Below are 26,608 nucleotides of genomic sequence, written 5' to 3' on the forward strand. Positions count from 1 at the left end.
GAAAGGGTGAGAAAGTCTGCAGCCCAGCCCCTTCTGCCAGCTCAGTTGTACTGACCTAAATTTGAATCCAACCCTTGTATCCTACATGAGGATATTATGGACTGGTCCACAAAATGGACTGTGAAAAACACAGGACTAATATGGGTTGGAAAGTCAACACCAGCGCAAACCATTCTAGTAACACAGAAATGTATTTGGTTTTGGCCAATGTCACTTCACTGGCTTACATCACTCTTACAGCCACCAGTAATACTGCGAGATCACTAGATCACTTTCTAGTCATTTTTACCTGAGTTTATACCAAAATGATAACTTAATATATGGGTAGAATTAATGAGGAAATGTTTTTTGTGAACATTACCGATATCATTGATAATCCTTCCTTCTTTCAACAATTTTGTTATGATTTCTTCAAATGTGTTTGAAAATGTTCACTTATTCAAGAAGCTTTGTACTCATTCCCAATTGGTTTTGTTTATCTCCAGTGAGGTAACCAGTTTTGATTGGCTACATAACATTGTGAAGTCATTGCATTGACTATGCAGTTCCTTATTGGCTGGGATTACCTCTAGAAAGATTCAAAAATCATTGACTTCCCTTCTCATTTTCCCACAGTGACAACATCACATAGCCAACTCTGAAAAGTATCATGACATTTTACCCCTTCACTTCCATGACTCTAAATTTGGCTGGAATCATCCATGTGACAAATCAGGGAAGAAGATGCAGTCATGAGAAGCATAAAAATGGCTCTTAAGGAATAGCAAATAGTGTGACCAATGGTAGTAAACAAGATAACAAAAAGTTATTTAGGCCTTTGAAAAATATTCCCTTTGACCCCAAAATTAAAACAGGAAAACAGAGGAACTACAATTAATACCCCTTGTTGTAACAGCTACTAAGGGAGAGCTAATGTAGCATAGATTCTACATAAATGATATTCAAGTCATTCCATGTGGTAGCTGATACCATGTAATAAAAGACATGTATGTGGCAGTTGGTATCACATAAGACATTTGTGCGTATCTTATAGAATGCAGAAGAGTTTTCTCCATGCTTGAGCAAACATCCACACAAAAAAGATTTGTGCAGGTGTGGAAAAACTTTACAACCATCTAATGAGCCATTCCACACAAAGAACTCACCTACACAAAACAATATAAATGACTGTTTTGAAAGACTCCAATTGTCCGAATGGACTCCCTAGAAATGTTATTGGCAAGAAACCTAAACCATTTTGCTGCCATTTTAGTGCTTATTGGGAGACCATAGCCATGTTGGATCCTTACACAATATGCTGTTCAGTTTATTATTTATGTAGTGATAGCAGAGCAAGCATGTAGATTAACCTTCAATTCATCAAAATTGTAAGCAAAACATCAATTTTCTCCACAATCAATTAAAATATAGTTCTATCCTTTCACTGAGGTGCCATAATAAGTATTTTCAACATAAGGCCTGTTATACAGCTTACATAACTCACATTGTTAATAGATCTTTTTAAAAACAACAACAACATTTCTCTCATCTTCTCCACTACTTCCACCTTTCCTCAACCCCAATACTGGTGCATATCAGGTTCCTTCTGAATAAACTCAGTCTACAGGAATAGACACTACATTAATTCCAAGGTGAGAAAACAGATTAAGGTTATGACCAAAATGACAGGTCTATGGCTTCCTTGAATGGCTTAATAGAGACAACAAATCAACAGTAGTTACTGATGACAACAGATACAAGAAAATACAATAGATAGTAGATGTGATGAGAGAAGAAATTAGTGATGCCTCTCGATTATGTAATCAAGGAACTCAAGGATAAAATTCATTCTCACCTTCAGCAGCTCTAACTAGTCTTGTTTTGACTGCACGTCTGTTAGTTATGGCCAGCTCTATCCATTAGATTCAACGTGGAGACGTAAGCATTGTAAGGTAAAATATCAACTATTTTTAAAACTAGTAGTCATATCTGTATCAAGCTACTAGCTTCCCATGAAAATAAAATCAGAAAATATACAACCAGGTCTTCGATGATCTACATAGATCAAGAGTTCTACAATGTTGTAACTGATCCAGTGTGCGTCTCTTCATCACTTTGCTGTTCTTTTCTTGTGTGAAAGGCACTGACAAGAAGGTGGATATTGCAGTTGTGATGGAGCACAAGGTGGGTGACAGCTCCTTAACATATTCAGAATTAGGACCAAGGCATTTGTGGTGAGGGACTTGTTAGAGAAGTAAAACTATCTCATATATTCAGAAGAAAGTAAACCCATCCCCATGTTACCACCCAATATGCAGTGTGAAACATTTCTGACTCAACACAAATAGAGAAATCAATGAGACTTCCTCCATCACTCCTCTAACTTGAAAGAAAAATCATGGTAGTTGAATTTTAGTGATGCTGCACTACTTCCTCCAGTTATGGCCTTATCTAAAATAACAGTGACACACATAAATTCTATAGCGGTGGTTGTACTATGAATGATGGGTCCCCATTTGTAGTATGAGAGCAATTGATGGCTTTCTTGCTGGAGTCCTTTGAGGGCATGGGTGCAACCTTGCTATCAGTTATGCAGTAAGAGTTCTATTTGATTCCAAAGAGTCCTATGCATGAAAAACTGAAGAAGTGACTTCCGTCTACTGTACCAGTGCAACCCAAAAATACATACATTATTTTAAATGTGTATATGAAGTGTGTGGTCATGAAAGCCACACACATGAATCAAGACTGAAGTTGTAGAAAAAGAAATGAGAGTTTTAAAAACAACAACAGAAACATGATCTAGTTGACTTCCCAAAAGGAAAGAGGTCAAAGTGTAGTGAATACAATACCCTGTGATCTTGGCTTCCTTGATGCCTCACTTTAGAAGTGGATTAAATGGTTAATTATATGGAAAGCTAGACACTCAATGGTTATGGGTCAGTGGACCGTGTAGGGGTTAATAAGGCACTGGTCACAGGTAAAAATGAGTTTGCTGGTGTTGTAATCTCTCATTCCAGAATCATAAATAGTAATGGTTTTCTCCTAGTGAGAGGAGGAGAGGAGGTATTTCTTTTTATTTTATTTTATTTAAGAGGAGTCATGTAGCTGTTTTGTAGAGAGAAGAGGGTATCTATCCTTTTTCTTTCTTTTGGGAAGGATCCTTTCCCAACATATAGTGAGTGTTTTTAACTAGAATGATATTCATTATGATGATTTTTTTTCCTGGTCTGTTTCTATTTATCTGCTGAGATATATATTTTAGCAGAAGAAGCTTGAAATAGGGGAGGAGTAATGGGTGTCCCAATTAGAAGTCTTGAGAAAGAGGGTGGGGGGAATATATTAAGTTGGGAGGACAACAGGCCTGGCAAAGGGAAGTAGGGCTAAAACACTGACGGTATCCCTAAGTTTACCTTTCTCCCAGCACTGAGCTGGAGCTATTTCTACCAATCCCATTATTATTATTATTATTATTATTATTATTATTTATTTATTTATATAGCACCATCAATGTACATGGTGCTGTACAGATTACACAGTAAATAGCAAGACCCTGCCGCATAGGCTTACAATCTAATAAAGTTGTAGTAAACAATAAGGAGGGAAAGAGAATGCAAACAGGCACAGGGAAGTGTAAACAGGCACCGGGTAGGGTGAGGCTCAGTATAGAGTCAGAACAAACTCAATATTTAAAAGCTATAGGGAAAAGATATAGGGAAAAGATAAAGATCCCAATAAAGAAACAATCATCTAGGACCTGATCCTGGATGAAGGTGCAAATTTAGTATGTTTTAATGAGACCTGACTGCATGAAGCACTGATACCTTCTTTATTCCTGTTTACCCATTTGCAATTTCATGTCCTCAGCAACCCAAGGACTGTTAGGGGATGGGTGAGTTGTGGTGGTCAAGAGCAATTCAACCTCCTTCACCAAGTACCCATAAGGAAAATGACCTTGTGCTTGTATTTTGTGGTAGCCCTGGGAGACAGAACAGGAATTCTGCTAGTGTACCAACCAGCCTGCTGCTTAGAAGACTCCTTGGATGATCTGCTGGAGCTGGTGTTGGATTTGATGGTGCAGTCCCAAATCAATCACAGTTGCAGAATGGATACATTCATGCCAAACTCTCCTTTTGTAGAGAGGCTCGGGATTTCACGGCCATGTCAACCATGTGTTCTCTCTGTCTTCAACCAGCCCAATGCATGTTACAAGTCACAGAGTGGATTTGGTGTTTTAGTAGACTAATGGTGTTCCCTTATTATGGACTGATCAGTATCTGCTGAGAATGGGTATCTCTTTGATTTAAGGCCCTTGCAGGGGTGGTGAGCCAATTGTTACGCTTGCAGACAGATGGCTCCTGTGGCTTTCTCGAATGTTGCCAGTCATGTCCACAGCCTATAATCCTCACTTTGGGATTATTTTATAATGAAAAATGGCTAATAAATGAAATTATAATAATATAATAAAAATGGCTAATAAATCCCTCACTTTGGGATTATTTTATAATGAAAAATGGCTAATAAATGTCATAAATATGGAAAGAATATATTAACACCAATGACAGAAATTATCATTATGTTCTTGCCAGGAATATTGGGGACGTGTAGTTCCTGTGCCTTCCCCTGTGGGAATTGAATTGTATGCATTTTGTACACACCTACCCATTGACTACAGTGTGTTTGTATGCATTTTGTAAATATACACATTTGTCTTCACGCATTTGCAAATGTGCACATTCCATCAGGCACATATTTCTTGTTCCATGGAATACATCTTAAGTCTGGGTCCACAGGTTGGGAATTCCCACAAAAAAACCCAACTGTCATAGGAGCGCAGAGAACATTTTGTTAGGGTGGTCATCAAGGGAATATTTTTAAAGGTGATCATTTATTGAATACTCAGTCATAAATGACATTATTTTTATTCATTTATTTATTAAACACTGTAGACACTGATGCCCTACTCTGCATTCAGTTTACCTGACCATGGGAGGGCCATTGCAGCTGGGGGAGGGGGGAATGAGATGTTCCTCAAGCCCCAGCATTGGTGGGGCTTTGTGGTGACACTGGCCAGAGGAGGATCTTACAAGGCGATATTAGCCTTCGGGGGCCCTCCTCTTGGCCTCTTTGAAACGTGGCTCATGGAAGAGAGGCGCCTAGCAGAGTGGCTGCCGGGAGCAACAGCGCAGGGCAGCAGCAGTGGAGCAACCAGAGGGCAGCTGGAGGACCATCCCCGCTGCATCTGGATTCCTACTTAATGCACCCCCTCAATTCATCGCTTATTGCTTGAGACATTAGGATGTGCCTGGTAACAGCCGGGACAACCCTTGTGCATGCCTATGCCAACTGGGTAGATTCTTCACACATTCCTACCAGGTACTTTTGCTATTGCTTTCCAATTCCTTTGTCAGTCGGTGGATTAAAAATGATGTTTTTAATGCTGGATTTCATCTTTAAGTTTGGGATAATTATGTCCTAAAGAAGGCTACATGCTCTGCTGCCCGGAGATTAATAAACCTAGATTTATACCATCTAAACATTGCAGTTGATAAGCATTACTCTCAACTATCATTAAGTAATATCTCCAGTTATGAATTTGCCACACATACTTGCAGATATTAATGATTTACAAACATAGGACAGAATTTATTCTTATATTCTTCATAATATTATTCTCCGTATGAATATATTATTTTCACTACAACCAAAAAACTGATCAATTCATTTCAGTTACAAACTTGAGCCTGTGGTCCTGGATCATGCTTTACAAAGGTGCAAATATGAATTCAGAACATCACAAGGCGGTTTACAGGAAAGAATAAAAGTATTAAAATTTAAATACATCATAAACTACAAGGCCAAAGTATCTCAAGCTGCAGATTTGGACCATGCACATGTACAGGATATAGCACATACATGTCCAGCTTCCCCCATATTTCCTCTTTTTAGGCCTATCCCTGTGCTGAATTACCAAAAAAAGCTTGTAAAAGTGGGGAGGAGATCAGAATTGTGGTGCAACACCATCACTAATCTATGGTGTTTGAAAGAACTCTAAGATGACAAATTAATCAGAAATGCTCTTCTTACGCCTATCACATTCCTTTTCCCCCAGTTTGGTGGTGCATAATGCCTTGGAATGCCATGGCAATTATTACTAGTATAGTAACTTGTATACCAGTTTTATCCACTATAAAGACATATCTGTATTAAGCTTGCACTTATATGTGCAATTTATTGTATATCATTAACTTCTTGTGAGACATTCCCCATTTGTGATATAATTGTTTGCTGTTTGCATTTTAATATTTGATTTGGAATGAAAATTGAGAGAACACAGAGGGATCTTGGCAGATCTAAAGCTTGGCAAGAAATAATGAATTTATATAGCAAACACATGAGAACAAGAAACACGTCACTTTAACATGAAAGCTCTTCTCTGCATATGTCACGAGGAATTTGTCTGGGGCCTTGTTCTCGACAAGACAAAAAAAAGATGCAAATGCCATGTTAACAGAGCAGAAATCAAAGAATGATGTCCAGGAGGATGAGCGAGCTCAGATAATTTATCTGCATAGTATTTGACAGACCAATGGCAACATCTAAGCTGGTAACAAAACTTGCTGATCAGTTTGCCAACTGTGGCGCTGCCACTTGAGCTGGAAATCTGTCTTTCATACATCCTGATCTTGATGTATCCATTAAGGAACTAAAAATGGAACCGAGGAAAATGCTATGGCTTTGATCCTAAGAGAAGTTAATTTAAGGAAAGTTTACTTTTCCCTCCTCCCCCATTGCACCTGCCAAGAAACCTATCTGAAAGGTCAGGAGGCTTTCTGACTAGTATGAGATGGGGCACAAGAAGGGGAGAACTGCTGAAAAATGGGCAGACCCCTGCCTGATTTCCTCTCTCCCCCAGCAGTCCCTTGTATCACATCTCATATTATCTAAGAGCCCCCCTCCCAACCCTCCCGAGTGACTTAGCATCCAAACCTGTATTAAGGGGTTGGATGTTGATAGGATGCAACACTTTTATCCTGCCACAAGCACAACATCTCTGAGAGAGCAAAAAAGTATCTGCGCCTTCTATTGATGTGAATGGGAAGCTCACATTTACAGCAGCCCTCCTACTCAGAGGAAGTTATGCAAATAATTTGATTTCCCCCACCACGGATTCTAGTGTTGGTAGTCCTAGTCCCATCCCCAGTACAAAAGGACACTCTACTAGGGATGAGTAAGAAATTTGCTCCAGCAAGTGTGTGTTTTTTAACGGATTTTCTGCTGCCGTAGTTTATAATACTAAACCTACGGCAGCCCAGAGAGGAGGCTGGGTGGCTCAGCAGCACGTGGAGGCCTCAAGTAAGTCCCGTGGGGCAGTGAGGAGGGGGGGGGCAAGCAGGGGGGCAGATGCTGAGAGGGAGTGGGCAGAACGGAAGGTGGGGAGTCCAATGGAGTCCAGGTTGGCCTTGCAACCCTGGAAACCGCAGCAGCTGAACATGCCTTGTATTTGGAACTGAATCCGAAGCAAGGCAAACTGGGACAGAGGCACTCTGAGTTGAATCGAGGCCAATTGGGAACCCGCAAATTTACCTCCAAGTTGAATGGCGGGAGGGAGAGGGGCTGTGCACAGCCCTACTTCTTATGTTCTTGAATGCTGAAATATCAACGCCATACAAGAAACTGACATTCTTCTAGTCACACTAAAGTTGCTCTACACCAATATCCCTGTCCACAATAAGTCTTCTTGACTATGGAAAATTCTCTAAACATGAGGAATTACATTTAGCCAGGCATGCTTGCTGTGAGCCCTCTTTAACATTCTGTGAGCTCTCTTTTACATTGTGCATTCAGCCATGCTTATGTATGTGCTTCAGTAAATTCAATAGGACTCCCTACATATAGCTATACCACTGCAAGAAAAACGTTCAAAATCCTACCTTTTTTAAAAAACAAAAAAACACCCAAAGCTGCCTTATACACATTCAGACCACAGGTCCATCTTTTGATGGGCAGCATCAAAAGGATCTTCCCAGCCCTGCTTCAAACACAATATATTTTGAACTGGCTAAGTCAGGGACTGAAACGCTATAACCTTCTGCACATGAAGAATATGTTTTACTACTGAACAACGGCTCTTCCCCACATGGCCCCTTTATGTGTTTTTGTTCTCCTAGATTTATTTCTTTGCACTGGGGCGGTGGGGGAGAAACCCTCAATTTTGTTGGTCAGATTATCTTCTGAAATTAAAAACAAAGAACACTTTCCTAATTGGAAAACCAAGCTACTATTTTTATATTGAAATTGAATCAGGATGGCACTTTACCTAAAGATAACAGCTGGACTGACTGAAACTTCTGTTCTGAATATATTAAAATATGGGCAACCCCGTGCAGTATTAGGTAGGTAAAAATAAGACATGAAATAAACATTAGGCATCAACTCTTAAGCTCTCTGTCAAGAGTACACCAAGGCTTCTAACCACAGAGTTCAACTGAAGGTAACTATCTGTCAAATGTAATCTGTGAAAGTGAATATGCTTAAGCTGGTGCTATGAATCAACCAAAATTGCTTTGGTCTTATTGACATTCAATTGCAAGAAGTTGCAGCTCATCCAGCCCAACAGACAGCCTGACAACACCAAGAGTGCTTCAGTGACAGAAAGCTTTAAATATAGATGCAACTATCATCGCAAAGCACATGGAACTAAACTTTATGATCCTTCATAGCATCATCGGAAATTGGTCGGCCAGTCATCAAGTGGGCAAAGAGGCCGTAAGACCTTGCCGTCACGCTCGGCCTTCTGCAAATTCCCACAGTTAACAAATCATCACAACTCATTATGAAGGAATACAAATATGATTGACAGCTAAAGGCCACTTGAAGTCACCACGCTCTCGTCCTTTTCTTTTCTTTCTTGCTTAACTTTCAACCAGGACTGCACATTTTTTTACCAACCAAGATGAAGTCTCACTAGTCATGGATTGTGGTCTGCCAAGTACTTGACAACCTTGCTGTTTCTGCAGACCTAAGCAAGCTTCAAAATGCAAGTTTAAGGTCCTTGACAATGGAGATTTACAGATGCTAAATAGTGGCCTTGTTGTGATTTTTTTTTCCAAAGAGCAAGCAACTTACATTAAAGACCACCTCCTCCCACATTACCTAACTGGATCGTCAGAAGCCATGTCTCCCTGCCATCTTAGGTGAGGCTGGGGGAAACCAAGGATAGGGCCTTCTTGTTTATGGGCCCCAACTTTCCTTAGGGAGGTTTGCTTGCCATCCAATCTTTCAATACCAGGTGGAAATATTTTTATTTGTCAACTCAAGACCTTTTAGATGGCTGTTTTATTGCACAAGTTTTTATGCAGTTCTAAGTTTTATTGTTGCTATTTTATTCTATACTTTCTGGGAGTCCTTGGGCCAAAGAGCAGGGCAATACATGTTATAAATACAAAGAAATTAAATGGGGCTCCAGAGGCATTAATCAGGTAGACATTTACTTAGCGTTAATAATGCCACAGAAGTGAGTGCTCCATGAAGTCAAGAAAGAAAAATGTCTACTTTAATTCTGAAATTACATATTCTACATTTCTGAAATGACACCAGGGCCCACGCCAAATTTTCTGCCATGTCCCCAAACACCCAACCTATGCTATTTTTGTTTAACATATCCAGCCTGAAGAAGCATCTTACAATCCTTGGTGAAGCACATAGGGCATCAGAAATCTCTCTATCTCAAGCTACAAGTCCTAGTTTATAACTCCACAAGCACAGCCTCTGTTTTCTAAAGAAGAGCTAAGCTCAGCCATTCACTATTCAGAAAGCTTCTGTTACTGCTCGAATACAGCTTCTCAATTGCTCCAGCAAATCTCACAAGATTTGGACAACAGGGACACAGTAATAGGGAAATATGTGTCCATAAATATTTCCAAGCACAATGTTATCATTTAACTAGGGTGACCATATTTTGGAAACCAAAAAGGAGGACAACATGGTCGCCCCCAAGGGGGCGTGCCCACCCGAACATAGCCTTGGTCACATGCACACATTTAAGACAAATCTGTTCTACATAACATCTTAATGTTAAAATCACTGAAATAAAGAACAAGTGAGAGATTCAATGTATCTGAAATTAACTTCACTCACTCCTACTTTTGTAGGTTTTGCTGTACTTTGAAGCTTTTGCTGTACTCTGTGTTACATTCTCCCCTTCCCTCAAATGTCTTTTCTGACTGTATCTTCACTCATTGCAAGCTGCTGCTGTTGTTAACAGGGTTTGCTACTGGCCAGCCGGATGGCTGGCTTTTTTAAATTTCATTTTTTTAAAAAAGCTTGTGTATAATTGTCACAAGTTTCTCTACTCTAACATTAGGGTGGGTGTTGTGGCAGTGAACACTACTTTGCCCATTCACACTTCTCACTTATATACATTAGCTTCTCAAGGCTTGTGTGTTGGAACCACTTCGCACATCCAGACTTCGAACTCCTGTCTACTTCCTGCACAAACATGCGACTCTGAGACCCTCTTCCTAATGCCCTGCGTTTCATGCCAGCACCATGGGGCTAAGTTACAATAGATGTCTCTGGGTTGTCTTTGCAGCCTCTGTTGTCTCTCACTCTAAGTCATTGCAGACAAACCAAAGCCTCCAGCCTCAAACAATCTCTCTCTCTCCCCTCCCTCCCAAAGTCTCCCAATGGTCCAGCTAGGCTGCACACTTGTGGCTTGGGATATTGCTTATTGCAGGTTATTGCTTGGTCATGTCTGGTGACTCTTACATTATTATTATTATTATTATTATTATTATTATTATTATTATTACTATTATATCCTGCCTTTTGACCAATACTTTAAAAACCTCTGCCACCAGCCGCCTCCACCTCCTCTCCTTTTGTACAACTTTGATGCACTCTTAAAACACTCTGTTTGTCAAGCCAGCCTCAGGACCAAGCTACAGGTGCATCTGGGTTGCCTTCAGCCTCTCTCTGCCTTATGCCAGCCTGCCAACATTTCCAGCCTCAAATAATCCCCCACCCCCCCTCTCTCTCTGCCAAAGTCTCCCAACGGTCCAGCCAGGCTGTGCACTTGTACCCTGTGGCTGGGGATAGGGCAACAGCTTATGGCTTGGTTGCATCTGGTGACTCTTGTTTTTTAAAAAAACTCCACCGCCAGCCGCCTCTGCCTACACCAAAACTAGACTCTGAGACACTCTTAAAAAGGCTCTGTGTGGTACAGCAGCTTCTCAGGGCTCAGCTACAGCTATCTCTGAGTTGTGGCTTCAGTCTGTCTCTAAGAGATATGCCAGCCAGCCAAAGCCACAAATCTATCAATTTTTCTCTGGTATGCATTTCAAATGTTCTGCATTGCATCCCAGCAGTGCAATCAGAGCCTAGCTCACAAGTGAACAAAGTGAAGTGGAAGGGAAGTGGTAGCGAAGCAAAGCAACGACATGCCAGGTTCCAACATTTGCAGCAACAGGGCATCTGCAAAGAAGAGAGACTCTCTCTTGACTGGCACCCTACTGATGGTCATGAGAGTTTTTCTCTAAAGATGACCCTTCATCGCCCATGATGTGGAAATTTGAGAAAAAGGCCTCTGGCCCATTCTGTTTTGCCCTGTGGACAGCTTTGACTGACCTCTCCTTTCCCACATTTTGATTTGTGGATGCCTTGCCTCTGCTGAGCTCCAGGTACCCGACTGCACACCAAATCTGCAACAGGAAAGGTGCCCTGCTTGCCCAGGACTTCTTACCTTAAGACTGGAGATCCCCTTAATGCCAAGGGCTGAAACTGCTCAATATGCAATACCCTAAAGAGGAGGTTTGACAACTTGAGTTTGAAGGATATGGCTCCGGCAGTTTTAAAACACAATGATTTTAAAACTTTGAACTTTAAAAAAAAATCCTAAAAAAAATATGAATGAACAGATCTGATTCAAACTTGGCATGGCTAAATCTCTCCTTAAGAGCTATCATGGTGCCAACTTTCTGCCCTTTATCTTTAAAAATGTCATTTAAAAAAAATAATTTTAAAACCTCAAACTTTAAAAAAAATCCTAAAACTCAATGGATGGACAGATCTGTTTCAAACTTGGCATAGCTAAAGTCCTTGTTAAGAGCAATCATGGTGCCAAGTTTCATCTCTTTATCTTTAAAAATGACAGTTTTAAAAATAATAATTTTAAAACCTCAATTTTTAAAAAAATCCTAAAAAAAATCAGTGGATGAATGGATCTATTTCAAATTTGGTGTGGCTAAAGCTCTACCTAAATCCTATCATGGTGTGAAGTGTCATCTCTCTATCTTTAAAAATGATGATTTTAACAATAATAATTTTAAAACCTCAATTTTTAAAAAATGCCTAAAAAATCAATGGATGAACGGATCTGTTTCAAATTTGGTATGACTAAAGCCCTTCCTAAGAGCTACCATTGTGCCAAGTTTCATGTCTTTATCTTAAAAAATGATGGAGTTATAAGCATTTTTGTTAATTCCCATTAGAGCTGCTCTTTGAAAAAAATCCGGATTTCCCCTCCCCTCCCGGATTTGCCACCAAAAACCTGGACAAATCCGGGCAAATCCAGTCATATGGTCACCCTAATTTAACCTCATTGTCGCCGCCACCCATCCCCGACATGTTTGGGCCCTGCTTTTCTACCCCAAATCCTTTGTCCCAAGATTCTAGATGAATGTTTGCAAGGGTGTCTAGACACTAGAAGGGCAAAAGCTGCTTTAGATTTTTGCAATGAAAAAGCCGGTAGGGTGCAACTCCTTCCTCCACCATTTCTCTTCTTCAAAAGATGTTTTTCCTAAAAAGAAGGGTTTGTTGGGGTTTGTTCCAGATGTTTATGTGTTACATACAGTTAAGCATTTTGCCTTATTCACACTCTGGACAAGACACACACTGGGGAAGTTCCAGGAGGAGCCTGTGCCTCCCCTGGACACTACTTGGACATCTTTAGAAAGAGCTGTTTCACAATTTGAGAAGTACTGCTTTAATCTGACCTACATCTTTTAAGAATCTTGTTTTCGGTATATTAAATCTGTTACCACAAAGATATCCTTCACCATCTCAATCTAATTATTGGAGACCAGATTGAAATAGAAAGGTTTTTGTTTTTTTGTTTTTACCATTTTGTTTTCCCATTTAGAGAATCTCTATCGCTACATCCACCACCAAACCTAATTCTTTATTTTTTACCTCTCAAAACAAACACAAGCAAATTGTGATCCAACGTTGCCTGCTATTATGGGGGTGCCACTCTTTCTTTCTTTCTTTCTTTCTTTCTTTCTTTCTTTTTAAACACACACTGATTATGTGCAGGAAAAAGAGCCCAGTTCATCTTTTGATCAGTTCATCTTTTGCATCTTCATTTATTTCCTTAGCATGAAAGAATACAGTGGCATGTTAAGGCAGAGATAGAACCACTAGGTTATCTATGAATACCTACGCCCTGAAGCCATTCTGAGGGGCAAGAAGGCCTGAAAAAGTCAGCAGGAAAAGTGGAAAATAGAGATGTGTCTCCTAACCCTTCCTTCTAAGGATTTGCCCATTGCTCTGCAAAGCAATGGCAGAGACAGAAAAAGAAACCTCATCAGGGGATCAGAGTGACAGAACTGTCATAAAACAGAGGATCCAGGGAGGATAAAGGGGGATTGGTAAAGAAGAGTGAGGGGGAAAGGCAGAAGAATGGGGTCGGGAGGAGCAAGTTATCTCTTTGCCTTTCTTTCTTTTGCCTCAGGCCCATATCGGCTTTTCCCTTTTTTGACTTAACTGGGATGAATTTTAATTGCAGCTTCTCGAAGCATTTTATAGGCTGTATATTTTCCACTTGTGTGGAGTGGATTTCCCATTCATCACAAGATTGCAGGCAAAAATCCCTAGAGCATTTTAGCTCTTTCTTTCAACGTTAGCTTTTTTAAAATAAAAATATATATAAAAAAATCAATAACTTTGGGACCATTTTGGCTGTCTATTACATACTCTCACATGTGTTTAAAATTGAATGCTTATATGATTGCTTGATCCTACCTGTTCACCATATTCATATACAGATTTAGATTGATACATATCCCCCACACAACAATATTCAGATCGTACTATCACTGGGAGCTTGGAGAAACTGTATGAAGGGTGCGATCAAATACTGGCTTTTGGAAATTTTGCCCTTTTAAAAACTCTCAATATGTCAGCTATTCACTGGAAAATCCCCTTCCCTTCTCAAATCCTCTCTTTATCCCACCAGTGATCAAAGTCCTCGACTATTTCTTTGGCTAAACAGCAGCATTCAAAATATCCCAACTACTTTGTATTGCCCTCAACAGCTACACAAACTCTCTCTGTTGAATCAGTCAAAATGTTTATAGGAGTATTTCAGGGTGTGTGTGTGTGTGTTTTTTACTTCTGCTGCAAATTCAATATCATCCTTCACCAATATTACTACCTTTCTTCCAGCTTTATATTAGTTCTCTCCCCTCACTAAAACTCTTTCTCTATCTTGGCATTTTAAATCCCCTTTCATTTTCTTGGTTGTCTCTCTTATTCCAATAATATCTTTCTTATCCTTGAAAACATGTCACTCCAATTCAGCAGTCTTATTACATATGCTCCTAGCATTTGTCTAAAAGATATTTTAGCTTTTCTCTTTGCCCTCCTTTACTTTTCTTTCTCACTATCTCCTACAATGCTAATCCCTTCTCAACGGGAAATGGTTTTCCTTCAATCCAAGTCTTTCCTTTTGTATGTAGTGCCACTAGTTCAACCTGAATCCCTCAAAGAACCATGTAAATTAAAAGAAAAGGAAGGAACCAATGATGGGACTCTGTTGAGCACCTGAAGCAATTAACTTGAAGTTGAAGAACTAGCTCTGTTTTAATACAAATTTAACCTCACACAGTTAGATCAGAAAGAAACCAGAATGTGGTCTGACTCTGAAGGTGCCTCAGTTATTCCAGATAATCTAAGAGGTTCCTTATGAGCATCTTGCAAAAGCCTTTAATGCCCACCTGTACCATACAGGAGGATATCTGAAATATAACAAATCAAGTGCATCATTAATTGCCTGGGCAAAAAGAATCTTAGTGCCCTAAGACATCCAATCTGAAAGGTTCATTACTATGGCTGCTACTGCTACTAAATTTAGCACCAACCATGAACAAGTTGCTATAAAACACATAAAAATTAGAGTTGCTTCCCAAGGTCTTCATACAGGTGTGTACAAGCCTATTACCATACACTAGTAAAAAGAGACAAATGATACATTGCACATAGAGAAGGAATGAAGAGATGAGACACACATTCTTGAATTAAGCAAGGGCCATATTTTTATTAATATTGAAGGATCTGCAACAAGTTGAAACTTTAACTAAAATTGTATTTTACTCCTAACTCCAGTACAGCAAGCAACTCCCATTGAATGACGTAGTGGAGAATCTGTCTTCTCAGAGCCCCCAAACAGTCAACAGTTTTACTCTGTGCACACCCTACACATCAAAGTTGTGCTAAGGGAGGCCTGAAAAGCTTTGGGTGGGTGCTGACCAGCACCCTGGTAGTTCTTTCTGAGCCTTATAACCCTTGAAGAGATATCTTGGGTTACTCATCAACATACCTTCTTTAAACATGTCATCGTTTAGCCTAAACTGACTCTGCAAAAAGTGACCTATTTAAAGGACCTTTCAACTGGATTAAAATGCAACCAAACAAAAGAACAAAGGGCTTTCTCTGCGCTAGTTCACCCTACACACAGACAAATGATGGAGACGAGCAGAGATGGCGAGCTCATCATTTCCACTTTTAATTAACAACCCAGGAATGCCCTGTTCTTGGGTTGTTCCATGACTTGTGAACCCAGAAACAACCCACAGTTAACCCAACAACAAACACTGGTCAATTGCTGGGCTAACTATGGGTTGTTTAATCCATAAACAAGCCAGAGTTTCTGGGTTCACAATCGCACATCATGAAACAATCTAAAAACAGGGCATTCCTGGGTTGTAATCATCCATTGATTTAAACAACTCTGGAATTGCTGCCGGGATGCACAGTCCCTGACATTGTAGTGCTGAATAGGTGTTTGTGACGGGAGGGAAGCCACCTTGTTCCCATGGTCAGTTTGCGCCAAATGGGAGAAAAAACTCAAGCTAATCCTACAATGCAATACCTGGGAAGTATGTGAGTGGCACGTTAACCAAAACTGAACCGCAGAGCATTACATAACTTGTCGAAGGCCACCTTCCATTCGCTGGTTGACACAAGGCAGTCAACATGGCAAAACCACAGTCTGTTTCCTAGTCTCTCCAATCTGTAACAGTTATGTACAAGGCTGCCCTAAATCCACTCACAATGCAAGGCAAAGATAAGGAAGCAGGATTTTAGTGGAGCAATGACAAATTATGACAGCCCGCATAGCCATGCCACCCAAGCATAATTCATAGAAATTTTGCATTAAACAAAAAACGTGCACCCTTACTGGATCTTTCTGCTTCCAGTTTCTTTCTGGGATTAGGATGGGCTTCTATACATGGCAAACACGTGAGTTGAGTTGAGTTGTATTGAAAACTTCCTTTTCCCATCTTTTCCATTACACAGTGCCATCTAGTGACTGAATTATAGCACAACGACAGCATTTCACACAGCTGATCAATTGGAAGGACGCCTCTTTTTACACTGTCTCTGATCTTTTTAAAAGCAGGATAAAGGGGGAAAGTGCAGGAAAAGTCCTGGAGGTTGACAACATCATGTAAAGGACCTGCTAACTCCCATCAGTGGCCAATCATGAATGTACAATAAATTGTTCGTGAAGAGATGCTCATGGTCACATTCCAGGAGCAAGAGATATTGTTTTCCAATTGCTTATAGTCAAAGGAGCTAACATCCTGTTTAAACATTTCATCATAAACCACAGATATCCAGAACAAAGATACCACTAATAAGATCTCAAAATTAAGTCTAAGGGCCATGACTGTAAACTTATGTATAGTTACCTGAAGTAAACTACTTACTTCTGACAGCATAGGTCCAACTTTTAAAATACACCAAGGTTTAACAAAACAAAACAAATCTTCTGCCAGCTGAAATGCAACTTTAATCTTTTAATCAGAAATGCAAACAATCTTACAAAGAAGTAATCCATTTAAACTGCTACTGGGAAGTACGGATTCCATAAAAGAAAAAGAAAGAAGTAGTCAACCTCTGCTTGATTATTCCTCATCCTCCGACTTTCTCTATGCTAATCTGTCAAAAATAACGATAAGACTTGAATCTCTTGTTATCACCTCATTCACTTGCCATCAAGAGATCCCATCAATTTGGTCAGTGGGCAGATAACATCATTGATCTTAAGCAAGAATTGTATGTTAACAATACAAATATAAAAGCAGACTAAAAACAATATAAATTTGTCATAAGAACATAAGAAGAGCCATGCTGGATCAGAACTGGCCGGATCTGCACTACTGCTTTAAAGCGCTTTATAACAGTTTTGACAACTGTATACGGAGTGTGTCCTGGGCCCCAACAGATGTCAAAACTGTTACAAAGCGCTTTAAAGCACTTTAAAGCAGTAGTGTAGATCCTGCCCAAGAGTTCATCTAGTCCAGCACTCTGTTCACACAGTGGCCAACCCGCTGTTGGCCAGGGACCATGCAGTCTCAAATATCATGAGCGTTACTTCCATAAATGTGAAACTATAAACAGGGTGGCCAGATGCAGGAGAGAGTAATGCTGTACCTTTAATACTGCCCTAGAATTTGGGCAGTATTCTAAACAAATGCAGTTTCTAAACAAATAGGAATAGCACCAGAGCCCTAAGAATAAGCCATAATCAAGGGGATCCTCATCATTGTATCTGAAAACCAATCATGAACAATTGCTTCCTTGCTACATCATAACTTTATTTTTCTCTCTAATTACAAGAGGGACTGGATTCCAACTCCAAGGATCTCGATTATAATATCAAAAGAGACGCTAAGGATTTATCAAGCTGCCTTTTAGAACTAAAACAGCAACCTCAAAAAGAATTACCCAAATTAATTTAAACAAAACGCTCTAGAGTTCATCTGATGAAATCTCATAATAATGCAGGCATTTCCCCCACCCCCTCAGCTTGTTTAAAAATTACACTTCTACTACTGATTTGGGGTTCTACCCCTCCACCCTCTGAACTGTATGTAATCATGTAAATTAGCAGCAAAATATAGATGTCAAATGAGGTATTGTTATTGAAGTAAATCTTTGTTCTTTATCACCCAAAGAAGAAGAAACTACTTACAGAGATAAGAGAGATCAGCAATAAGAAGTACGCATTGATTAATCCATAGGGCACTGCTGAAGCAGAACTATTTCTAGTCAGGTTTTCTTTTCCCCATGTCACAGATGTACTGAATCAGTGAACCCAATCCATGCAAACCACAGAGCACCCATGCTATCCCCATGTCAGTCCACTGGTAATCTGCATGGCAGTCCAAGACAAGTGCAGGAATTCCTATAACAGTGGTACCACTTCCATTATTTGTGTACACGAAGAAGCGAAGGTAGGGAGCATGTTAACCACCAGTGTGATAGAGCTTTATGTTAAGCATGAGCAGTCTGGTTCCTTTCTGGAATAAGTGGAGCCCATCCCACTTGTACAGGCCCTGTTTGTCCCAAAATATTCTCCAGTGCCTAACATATCTGAACCCCATTCTTCCCTATACCACCATCTTACCCATTCATTGAGACTCCTCAGAGTAGCCTGTCTAGCTGGCCCTGCACAGGGAGCAGGGAGCAATTCAGAGAAAGGCACCTTGGCCTGTGTGTCTAAGTGAATAAGGAAGTTTGAACATCAACATACATTAGAATATAAACTGCAGCGACCAGTCTATTTTCTGCTTTATATAATTTCCTAATACATTTAGGGTGCAATCCTGTGCATATGTACACAGGAAAAAGCCCTACAACTCCAGTGTTTTTCTTTCTGTCTGTCTAAGCATACATAGGATTGTGCTCTAAATATAGTAATATAGAATAGACTTGAAGGGGGTTTGTAGGCCATCTAGTCCAATCCCCTACTTGGTGCAGGAAATCTTGAATCAGAGATCCCAACAGATGGCTATCTGGCCTCCACTCAAACCTCCAGCTAGGAAGACCCCACCACCACAACATCTACAACAACATCTACATCTACAACAACATCTACAACAAGTAGATGTTGTGCAGACTTCTACTGTTACTTTCTACTGTTAGTTTTACCCTACCCTGTGCCTGCTTACCCTACCCTGTACCTGTTTGCATTCTCTTCCCCTCCTTATTGTTTTACTATGATTTTATTACATTGTAAGCCTATGCGGCAGGGTCTTTCTATTTACTGTTTTACTCTGTACAGCACCATGTACACTGATGGTGCTATATAAATAATAATAATAATAATAATAATAATAATAATAATAATAATAACCAGGTAATTGGTTCCATTGTCAAACGTCTCTTATCATCAAGACGTTTCTTCTAATGTTCAACCAAAATCCATCTGAAACTCAAGCCTATTAGATTTTAGGAGTCCCTTCTCCAGGCTAAACATGGGCATCATTTCCTCATAGGACTTGTTTTCCACACTTCTCTGACCCTATTGCTCCTATATACTTTTTTACTTTCTTTCAAATAAGTGTTAATTTAACATTTTAAGGAATGCAAACATTTAATATTTGTAATGAAAATATTCCTTCTTACTCACACCCCCAACCCCTCTCCCTCCAACAGATCTATCATTGCCAACTCTCCACCACAACAACCTCAAAACACATATTAAAAGCAAAAGGAAAAGCAAAGTGGGAGGGGAAAGTGAGAGAAAGAGAGAGAAGTACGGTCTTTCCAGTGATGGTGTTCCAGCATTGGAATGCTCTTTCCAAGTATGCCTAGCACATACTTCAGTGTCATTTGGGTACCAGATTGGGGGGGTGGGATTTTTGCTGAAGCATTATAAATGATCTTAGCTTTAAGACATTTCTATTCTGTAACTTGTGCTTTTATGCTGTATTTAGACTTTTGTTGTTCTTGTTTATTGAATTTTAAATTGTTTTTATTATACAATAAAGCAATTTATTGTACAGAAAACTTTATTATTGGATGGCCTATACATAGACCCAGTTCACACGTAACAGCTAACTATGGGTTAGGTGGCTGGAGAATGCTAGCAGCCCTTTTTTCTGTCTACACTAGGGATGTCGGAGGAATTCATTTGGCAGGGTGGAGCTCAATAAACTTTCATTGGTTCACACACACACAAACTTTGATCCATCTTCAGCTGCTAAACCCGACTCAGTCTGTAGTAAACTGGGCCAGTTTGTGGATTTTTCGTGGTTTTTAATTTGCGCAAATTATGACAGAATTTTGTGCAACTTTGCATAATTTAGTGCAAATTTCAGCTGCAATTTGTGAAAATCTCTATATGCTTGCTTGGGGTGGGGTGGGGGCAATACACAGAAAGTTCCTGCATTTCGGGGTAAAAGCTGCGGCTCAGCCCATAAATACAAGCTGAGTCGGGCTCACTAAGGAACTCCATTAAGCAAAAAGAGAAACGGATTCCCCTAGTCTAAACATGCATAGAGTTGCACACTTAGTCAATTAACAAACATTTATAAACTGAGATATAAAAGATGATGATGTGTAAGAGATCAAAGTAAGATGGAATTAACTCAATGCCTTGATGGTAATAGGGATGCACCTCTTGCTTTACTTTTACTTGGCACACTTGAAATGAAGAAGTAAATATTTTGTTCACTCTATTTAAGGTTGTCCTTTTCTTGGCATTAACCATAAAATATAGAATCCCTAAAAACATTCGAGGAAAATAAATAAAAAAAAATGGATTTCACAAATTGAAAAGGACAAGTTTTCTCTTGATAGTCAAACAGTTATGATGTAAAGCGGTCTCATTAAATCATAAGTACTTTAACCTTTTCTTGAAAGAACTGGAAGATTTAAAGATTTATAAAGAATTTTTTTCCCTAAACTAGGAAATGACTCACATTTGACATGTATTGAAATGATAATGCTGATTTCAACAGGCACTCTAAGAGCATTTTGCTCCCAGGAGAGTAATTCAGTTCTGGTTACCTCTTCGCATTGTGAATTTAAACTTACTTTCTAAGGCTTTTAATGTGCTTCTAGCTGCCAAAATATGGCAAAGTTACACAGATATGATCAAGCAAAATAAAGGCTATAAAAACGTTATTTAATAATTGCAGATACTGAATTTGAAATAAACATTCCTGGTTGGTTGATTCCAATGACCACCCTAGTTTTGGCAACTGTGGATATGAAAGCATGATTTTTTTAATCACACCATCCTATACAGGGTTTCAGTGGGGATTACTCCCATAAGAACATATGAACATAAGAAGAGCCCTGCTGGATCAGATCGAGGGTCCATCTAGTCCAGCACATGGTTCACACAGTGGCCAACCAGCTGTCAACCAGGGAACCAGAAGCAGGACATGGTGCAACAGGACCCTCCCACCCATATTCCTCAGCAACTGGTGAATATAGGTTTATTATTATTATTATTACAAATTTATTATTATTATTACAATGTATACTATGTTTTTAATCGGTATTTTATGTATTTTATACTTATTGCTGTTCCCCGTCTCGATCAAAATGGAGAGGTGGGTAAGAAATAATAATAATAATAATAATAATAATAATAATAATAATAATAATAATAATTGCTTATATACACCAGGTAAGTAGGTATGGGATTTCAGCTAAAGGTCTTAAAATTTATTGATTTATTGAGGAGGAAATACTGACAAATGTAAGTAAACATGCTAGGAAAACTAGATTCTATAGAGCAGTCATATCTGACATTACATACCAGCCACCACCACAATATCTTATCCCTAGCTGGTGGTGGACACCTGGTCCAGTTATGTCCTACTTATTAACCTCTTACCTTAACCTTGGGCCTAGTTACATTGGCTTCCCATAGTAGAGCTGCTCAACACAGTGGAGCTGCTATGTATTGCCTTTACCACACATCTACTCAGCACAGATAGTGCTAGGGATTATTACAGATATTGTGTCTGTGGGTTCTTGATCCTATGTGCCAATGTGGCAGTCCAGCTGCTCATCATGTTGAGCCCTATAGGAAATACTAATTCAGGACATGAGATATTGGTTATGGGTTGTAGTCAGTGGTGGCTGTGTAGCAGCAAAATGGACACCATTGGTAGAATGCCGCCCCCAATAACCCACAAATCTGCTGAAGAAAAGAGATAACATCAATTCGGTCAGACTACATGTTTAGGCTTGCATAATCATCCTGTCTCCTCATGGCATGAGGATAAACTTCTGCGATAGGTAGGAACTTCCACGAGTAGAAAAGCTTCCCCACTGCAATAGCTATCCCTCACTACACAACAACGAGGAACATTACATTTATTTAACATAAACTCTCTGTTGGAGGAAGGTGTACATGTGCAGCCCTTCAGACCTAGTGTATCCCCTTCACTCCAGTAATACCTGAATAGGACTACTGTTTCCTCCTAAACACGCCTATCACAAAAAACCAACGAAACAACAACAAAAATTGAGTAGCACTTTTTAAGAACAGGAATTTATTATCATTTAAGGAAATGTGACCTCATTTTCACTGTAAAATCACAGCCTTTAGCAGCTTCTGAATCCACTACAAAATGTGGATGATATTAATAGCATAAATGTAACATCCACAGAGAGTAAAGTTCACTAGTTTGGTCTTAAGGTCACTGTTTCAATCCAACTGCCAAAACTAATATATTCACATCAATTTGCTGTTATATCAGGGGAAGGAGAGAAATAAGCAAGAAAAACAATCACAAAAAGAAGATAATAGATTTGTCTTAAAAAGATAAGAAATAATTCTGCCAGAAGAATAATTACTGCATGTGCTTGGTCAAGAATTAACAACAGAACACACATATGGTAGAATATAGCCTATTGTTTCAAAAATGTAGACTAGAAAATGTAGTCCATGATACAGAATACATAACAGAGAGTTTAAGTAACATTATTATCAGTTAATAAATAAATAAATACACCCCAGAAATTTGGTAAACTGCAAATAGGAAAGGAAGAAAATATGTTTTATTTAAAAAATAATAATTTAGGAGAATTATATAGGACATTGTTCCTCTAATCCAGCAACACTAAATGTGTATAAAAACCAGCTTCCCAGACAAATTATTCATCTAAATTTGGTGCTCCATATGCATAGGAGTGCTGTTGTTTTTGTGTTTCCCTGAACCATGAGTTCAGTTAGCCAATGCAGTGGTGATCCCCTATATAATAGGGAATTAATCCAGGCACTCCATCTCTTTCCATTCACTATCAACCTTTGTGATAGGGCAGGTGGTATCTCTAAATAAATCTATATAACCAATCAAACGATTCATTACCTGCTTTGTATTACTATGCTTGCTTGATCTACAATTTAGTAGTGACTATTACAGGGGGAAATGGAATTATCTTATTTTCTTCTGTATTTTCAGGGGAGGTGTTAAACCAACGTTTCAAATTCCAAAGAAAACTCCCTGTTGCTCAAACTTCATTAATTTAGGTTGCTTCATTAAAGACCAAAGCCTAAAATAATGAGATCTATTATCGCTTCCTCTCCAATTTACCACTATATTTTAACTTGAACTCTACCATTTTTGTGTTTTTTCAGATGCACCTTGCACATACAATTCAAGACTTTATCCATGCTAAATGTGTGGTGGTTTTTTTATTATTATTTCACTCACCTGCACGCTAAGATGATTCCATTCCTTCACAAGAATTCTCCCCAGTGTCATTACTTTTATCGGTGGCTGCAGCCCATTTACAGTGCGATAATAAAACATGGTCTCTTTCTCTGAGATTGTAAGCTTGAACACAGTCTGCCCATCAACAGCTTTCTCCACCATACACCTTTGGAAACAATAAAGAAGAAAAACCCGAAGGTCAGCTTCCCGAAAAATAGCTAAATTGTATTACATAGCAGCAGGTAAAGGCATAGAATTGATGTGGCACATTGTAGGCAAATACCTACAAATTTGGGCGGAACTTAAATTGGGGCTAAAGCAAATTAAGAAGGACCATTTGTTGCCTGTGAGGGTGCATGGTACCATATGGCCACCACCATTGCCAAGGCTACATTTGGCCTACAACGTGAATGCTGCATCAATATCTGTGCATGCACCAATATCTTTTGCATTCTGCAGTATGCAAGAGTGCCAGTTTTCTATCGTTACTGGTGAAAAGCCTTGATGCATGCATAGAACCTGACAGGTTTTTGTACATGCATAGATCAGTGGAAAAGCATAAGAAGCAAAGTAGGTCTTCTCTTTTCTTTGGTCCTTGCACTTACTTCAATTGTCCAGGCTAAATCATGAAAGGCTACTAAAGAGCCATCCTCATCCACTGTAGTTCGGAGAATGCCTAACTAAGAGCTAACCCAGGCATGACGTTAAATATATTGTTGCATTTTACCCTGCAGGTTTACCATTTGTCCAACAGAAATCAATTACCCTAGGTAATCAATTAAAAAACAAACCTGGACATTCAAGGTATGTGTGTCCACCCTTTGTCTATCTATGTGAGAAGAGAAGAGATGACAGGAAATAAAGGGAATAGGTGGAACAGGGGTGTGTGTGGAGTGAGCGTAGTAGGCAGAATTCTTCATATCCCATCCACGATAGAGCAAATCATTTTAGTTAACATCTATGAAAACCTATGAGTACTGTATAGGTATTTGCACAAATCTGTCCTTGGAAAAAATACCTAAAACGTAACTTGCCTTCTCTTATTTACCCACATCTCTGGAGTGCAATCCTATCTATGTTCACTAAGATGTCCCAGTAGGTTCACTTTGGGCCTTTCTTCCTAGTAAGTGTGTTTGGGATTGCAGCCTCATTGGCTGCATCTAAAAACTTTATTTATTTTATTTTCTATTGTGAATATTAACTAAATAGAACAGAAAATAAATCATGAAAAAAAAAGAAACATTACATATATAGGAATATCATTGTTTTTTCCCCATCAAGTGTACCATTCATTTAAAAAATGGGGGGGGGGTATGCAGAAGTTTCAAGAAAAGCAGAACAAATATCCATGTATTTATCCACTTGCAGATTGTGCCATTATTATTACTACTACTACTACTACATTTGTATCCCACCCTATATCACAAGGATCTTGTTCAAATGTTGATAGTGTTATTAAGTCCTCAGTCAAATGCATTATGAGAAGTGAGCATTTATTTTTCCAAAGTGATAGTATAAGTCTTTTGGCTCTCATAAGGGCTCTGAAGATCCGTCTGCGCTGACCATGTGTTAATTTCCAAGAAGCTGGTAGGTAATTTAGAAGGTCATGCACATCATTCCATATTATAGATGGTTTCAGTACAATGTTTATTCTTATTATAACCTCCTCCAAAAGGGGGCAACTACTGGGCATTGTCCAAAAAAATGAATTAAAGAAGCATTAGATGAACTACATCTCCAACCATTGTGCAAGTTAGACAAACCCTTATTTTGTGGTGTGGAGTCCAATAAACCCGAAACATTTTTTATTTATTTATTGCTGAATAAGACACAGCCTAAAATCCATAGAGGCTTCAGATCATAGAATCATAGAATAGCAGAGTTAGAAGGGGCCTACAAAGCCATCGAGTCCAACCCCCTGCTCAATGCAGGAATCCACCCTAAAGCATCCCTGACAGATGGTTGTCCAGCTGCCTCTTGAATGCCTCTAGTGTGGGAGATACAGATGCTAGGGCAACAATCCATTGATTAGGCAAAATAGGACACTCCAATTTGCTATTCCAATCCTGTCTTAAACTATGGGTATCATATTTATATATATCATAGATCAACATGTCTGTTCAGCTGCTATAAGTTTTTCTAACAATGCTGGAGGCTCTGAGGCAGTAAAAGCAGATGGACCAAACCTAGATTCCAGCAGGTGTTGCAATTGCAAGTATTGCCATTCGGCCACAATAGGTAAATTATATTTAACACACAAATCAGAAAAGGATAATTAATTGATCCAAAGTAAAAATCATCTTAACAGTCCATGTTCTCCACAAGAACACTTTCTTTCCAATTCTTAAATCTGGATTTCCCCATAAAGTCAATTTTGCATGAGAGAATGGATCAAACTGTAATTGACATGATACTATACACCACACCTCCCTTGCAGCCAAAATTGTAAGGGTTTGGGGTTTTTTTGCTTATTCTAATATGTCGAGAACCAAGTGCCATCCATTTTGGGAAGAGATTCTAACCACAAGGCTTCAAGAACTGGCCATGGTGCCAGTTCTGAGCAAACAGGAAAAGACCAAAATTTAGTACAAGCCAATAGATAGGCCCAATGGTACAAAGCAAGGTCTGGAAAACCAAACCCACTTTCTTTAATTGGACGCTGCATCCGTTTCAAAGATATTCAAAGTGGGGAAGAACTCCAGAAGAATTTACGAAACTAAGTGTTAAGTTGTTGAAAATATTTACCAGGTATAAGTAAGGCTGCATCTAAAAACTTGAAGAATAAAACAAGTTCAGGTGGAGGAGGGGCAATGCCAAAGGGGACCACTGATACTCTGTTGCCCATGTGGCCTACAAACGCCCTGGCCATCACCAAGTGTTTT

General features: G+C 39.2%; 1 protein-coding gene across 1 annotated transcript in view; it reads right to left on the reverse strand.

Annotated features, from left to right (window-relative positions):
- The window catches only part of USH2A (usherin), a 594,633-nt gene that overhangs the window by 561,725 nt on the left and 6,300 nt on the right, over window positions 1-26,608 (reverse strand). Inside the window, exon 2 of the mRNA XM_063125387.1 lies at window positions 23,727-23,892. Coding sequence (XP_062981457.1) covers window positions 23,727-23,892 — 166 coding nt within the window. The remainder of the gene's footprint in view (window positions 1-23,726; window positions 23,893-26,608) is intronic.

This window comes from Elgaria multicarinata, chromosome 4 (genome assembly GCF_023053635.1).
Source record: "Elgaria multicarinata webbii isolate HBS135686 ecotype San Diego chromosome 4, rElgMul1.1.pri, whole genome shotgun sequence".
In the NCBI taxonomy this organism is placed as follows: Eukaryota; Metazoa; Chordata; class Lepidosauria; order Squamata; family Anguidae; genus Elgaria; species Elgaria multicarinata.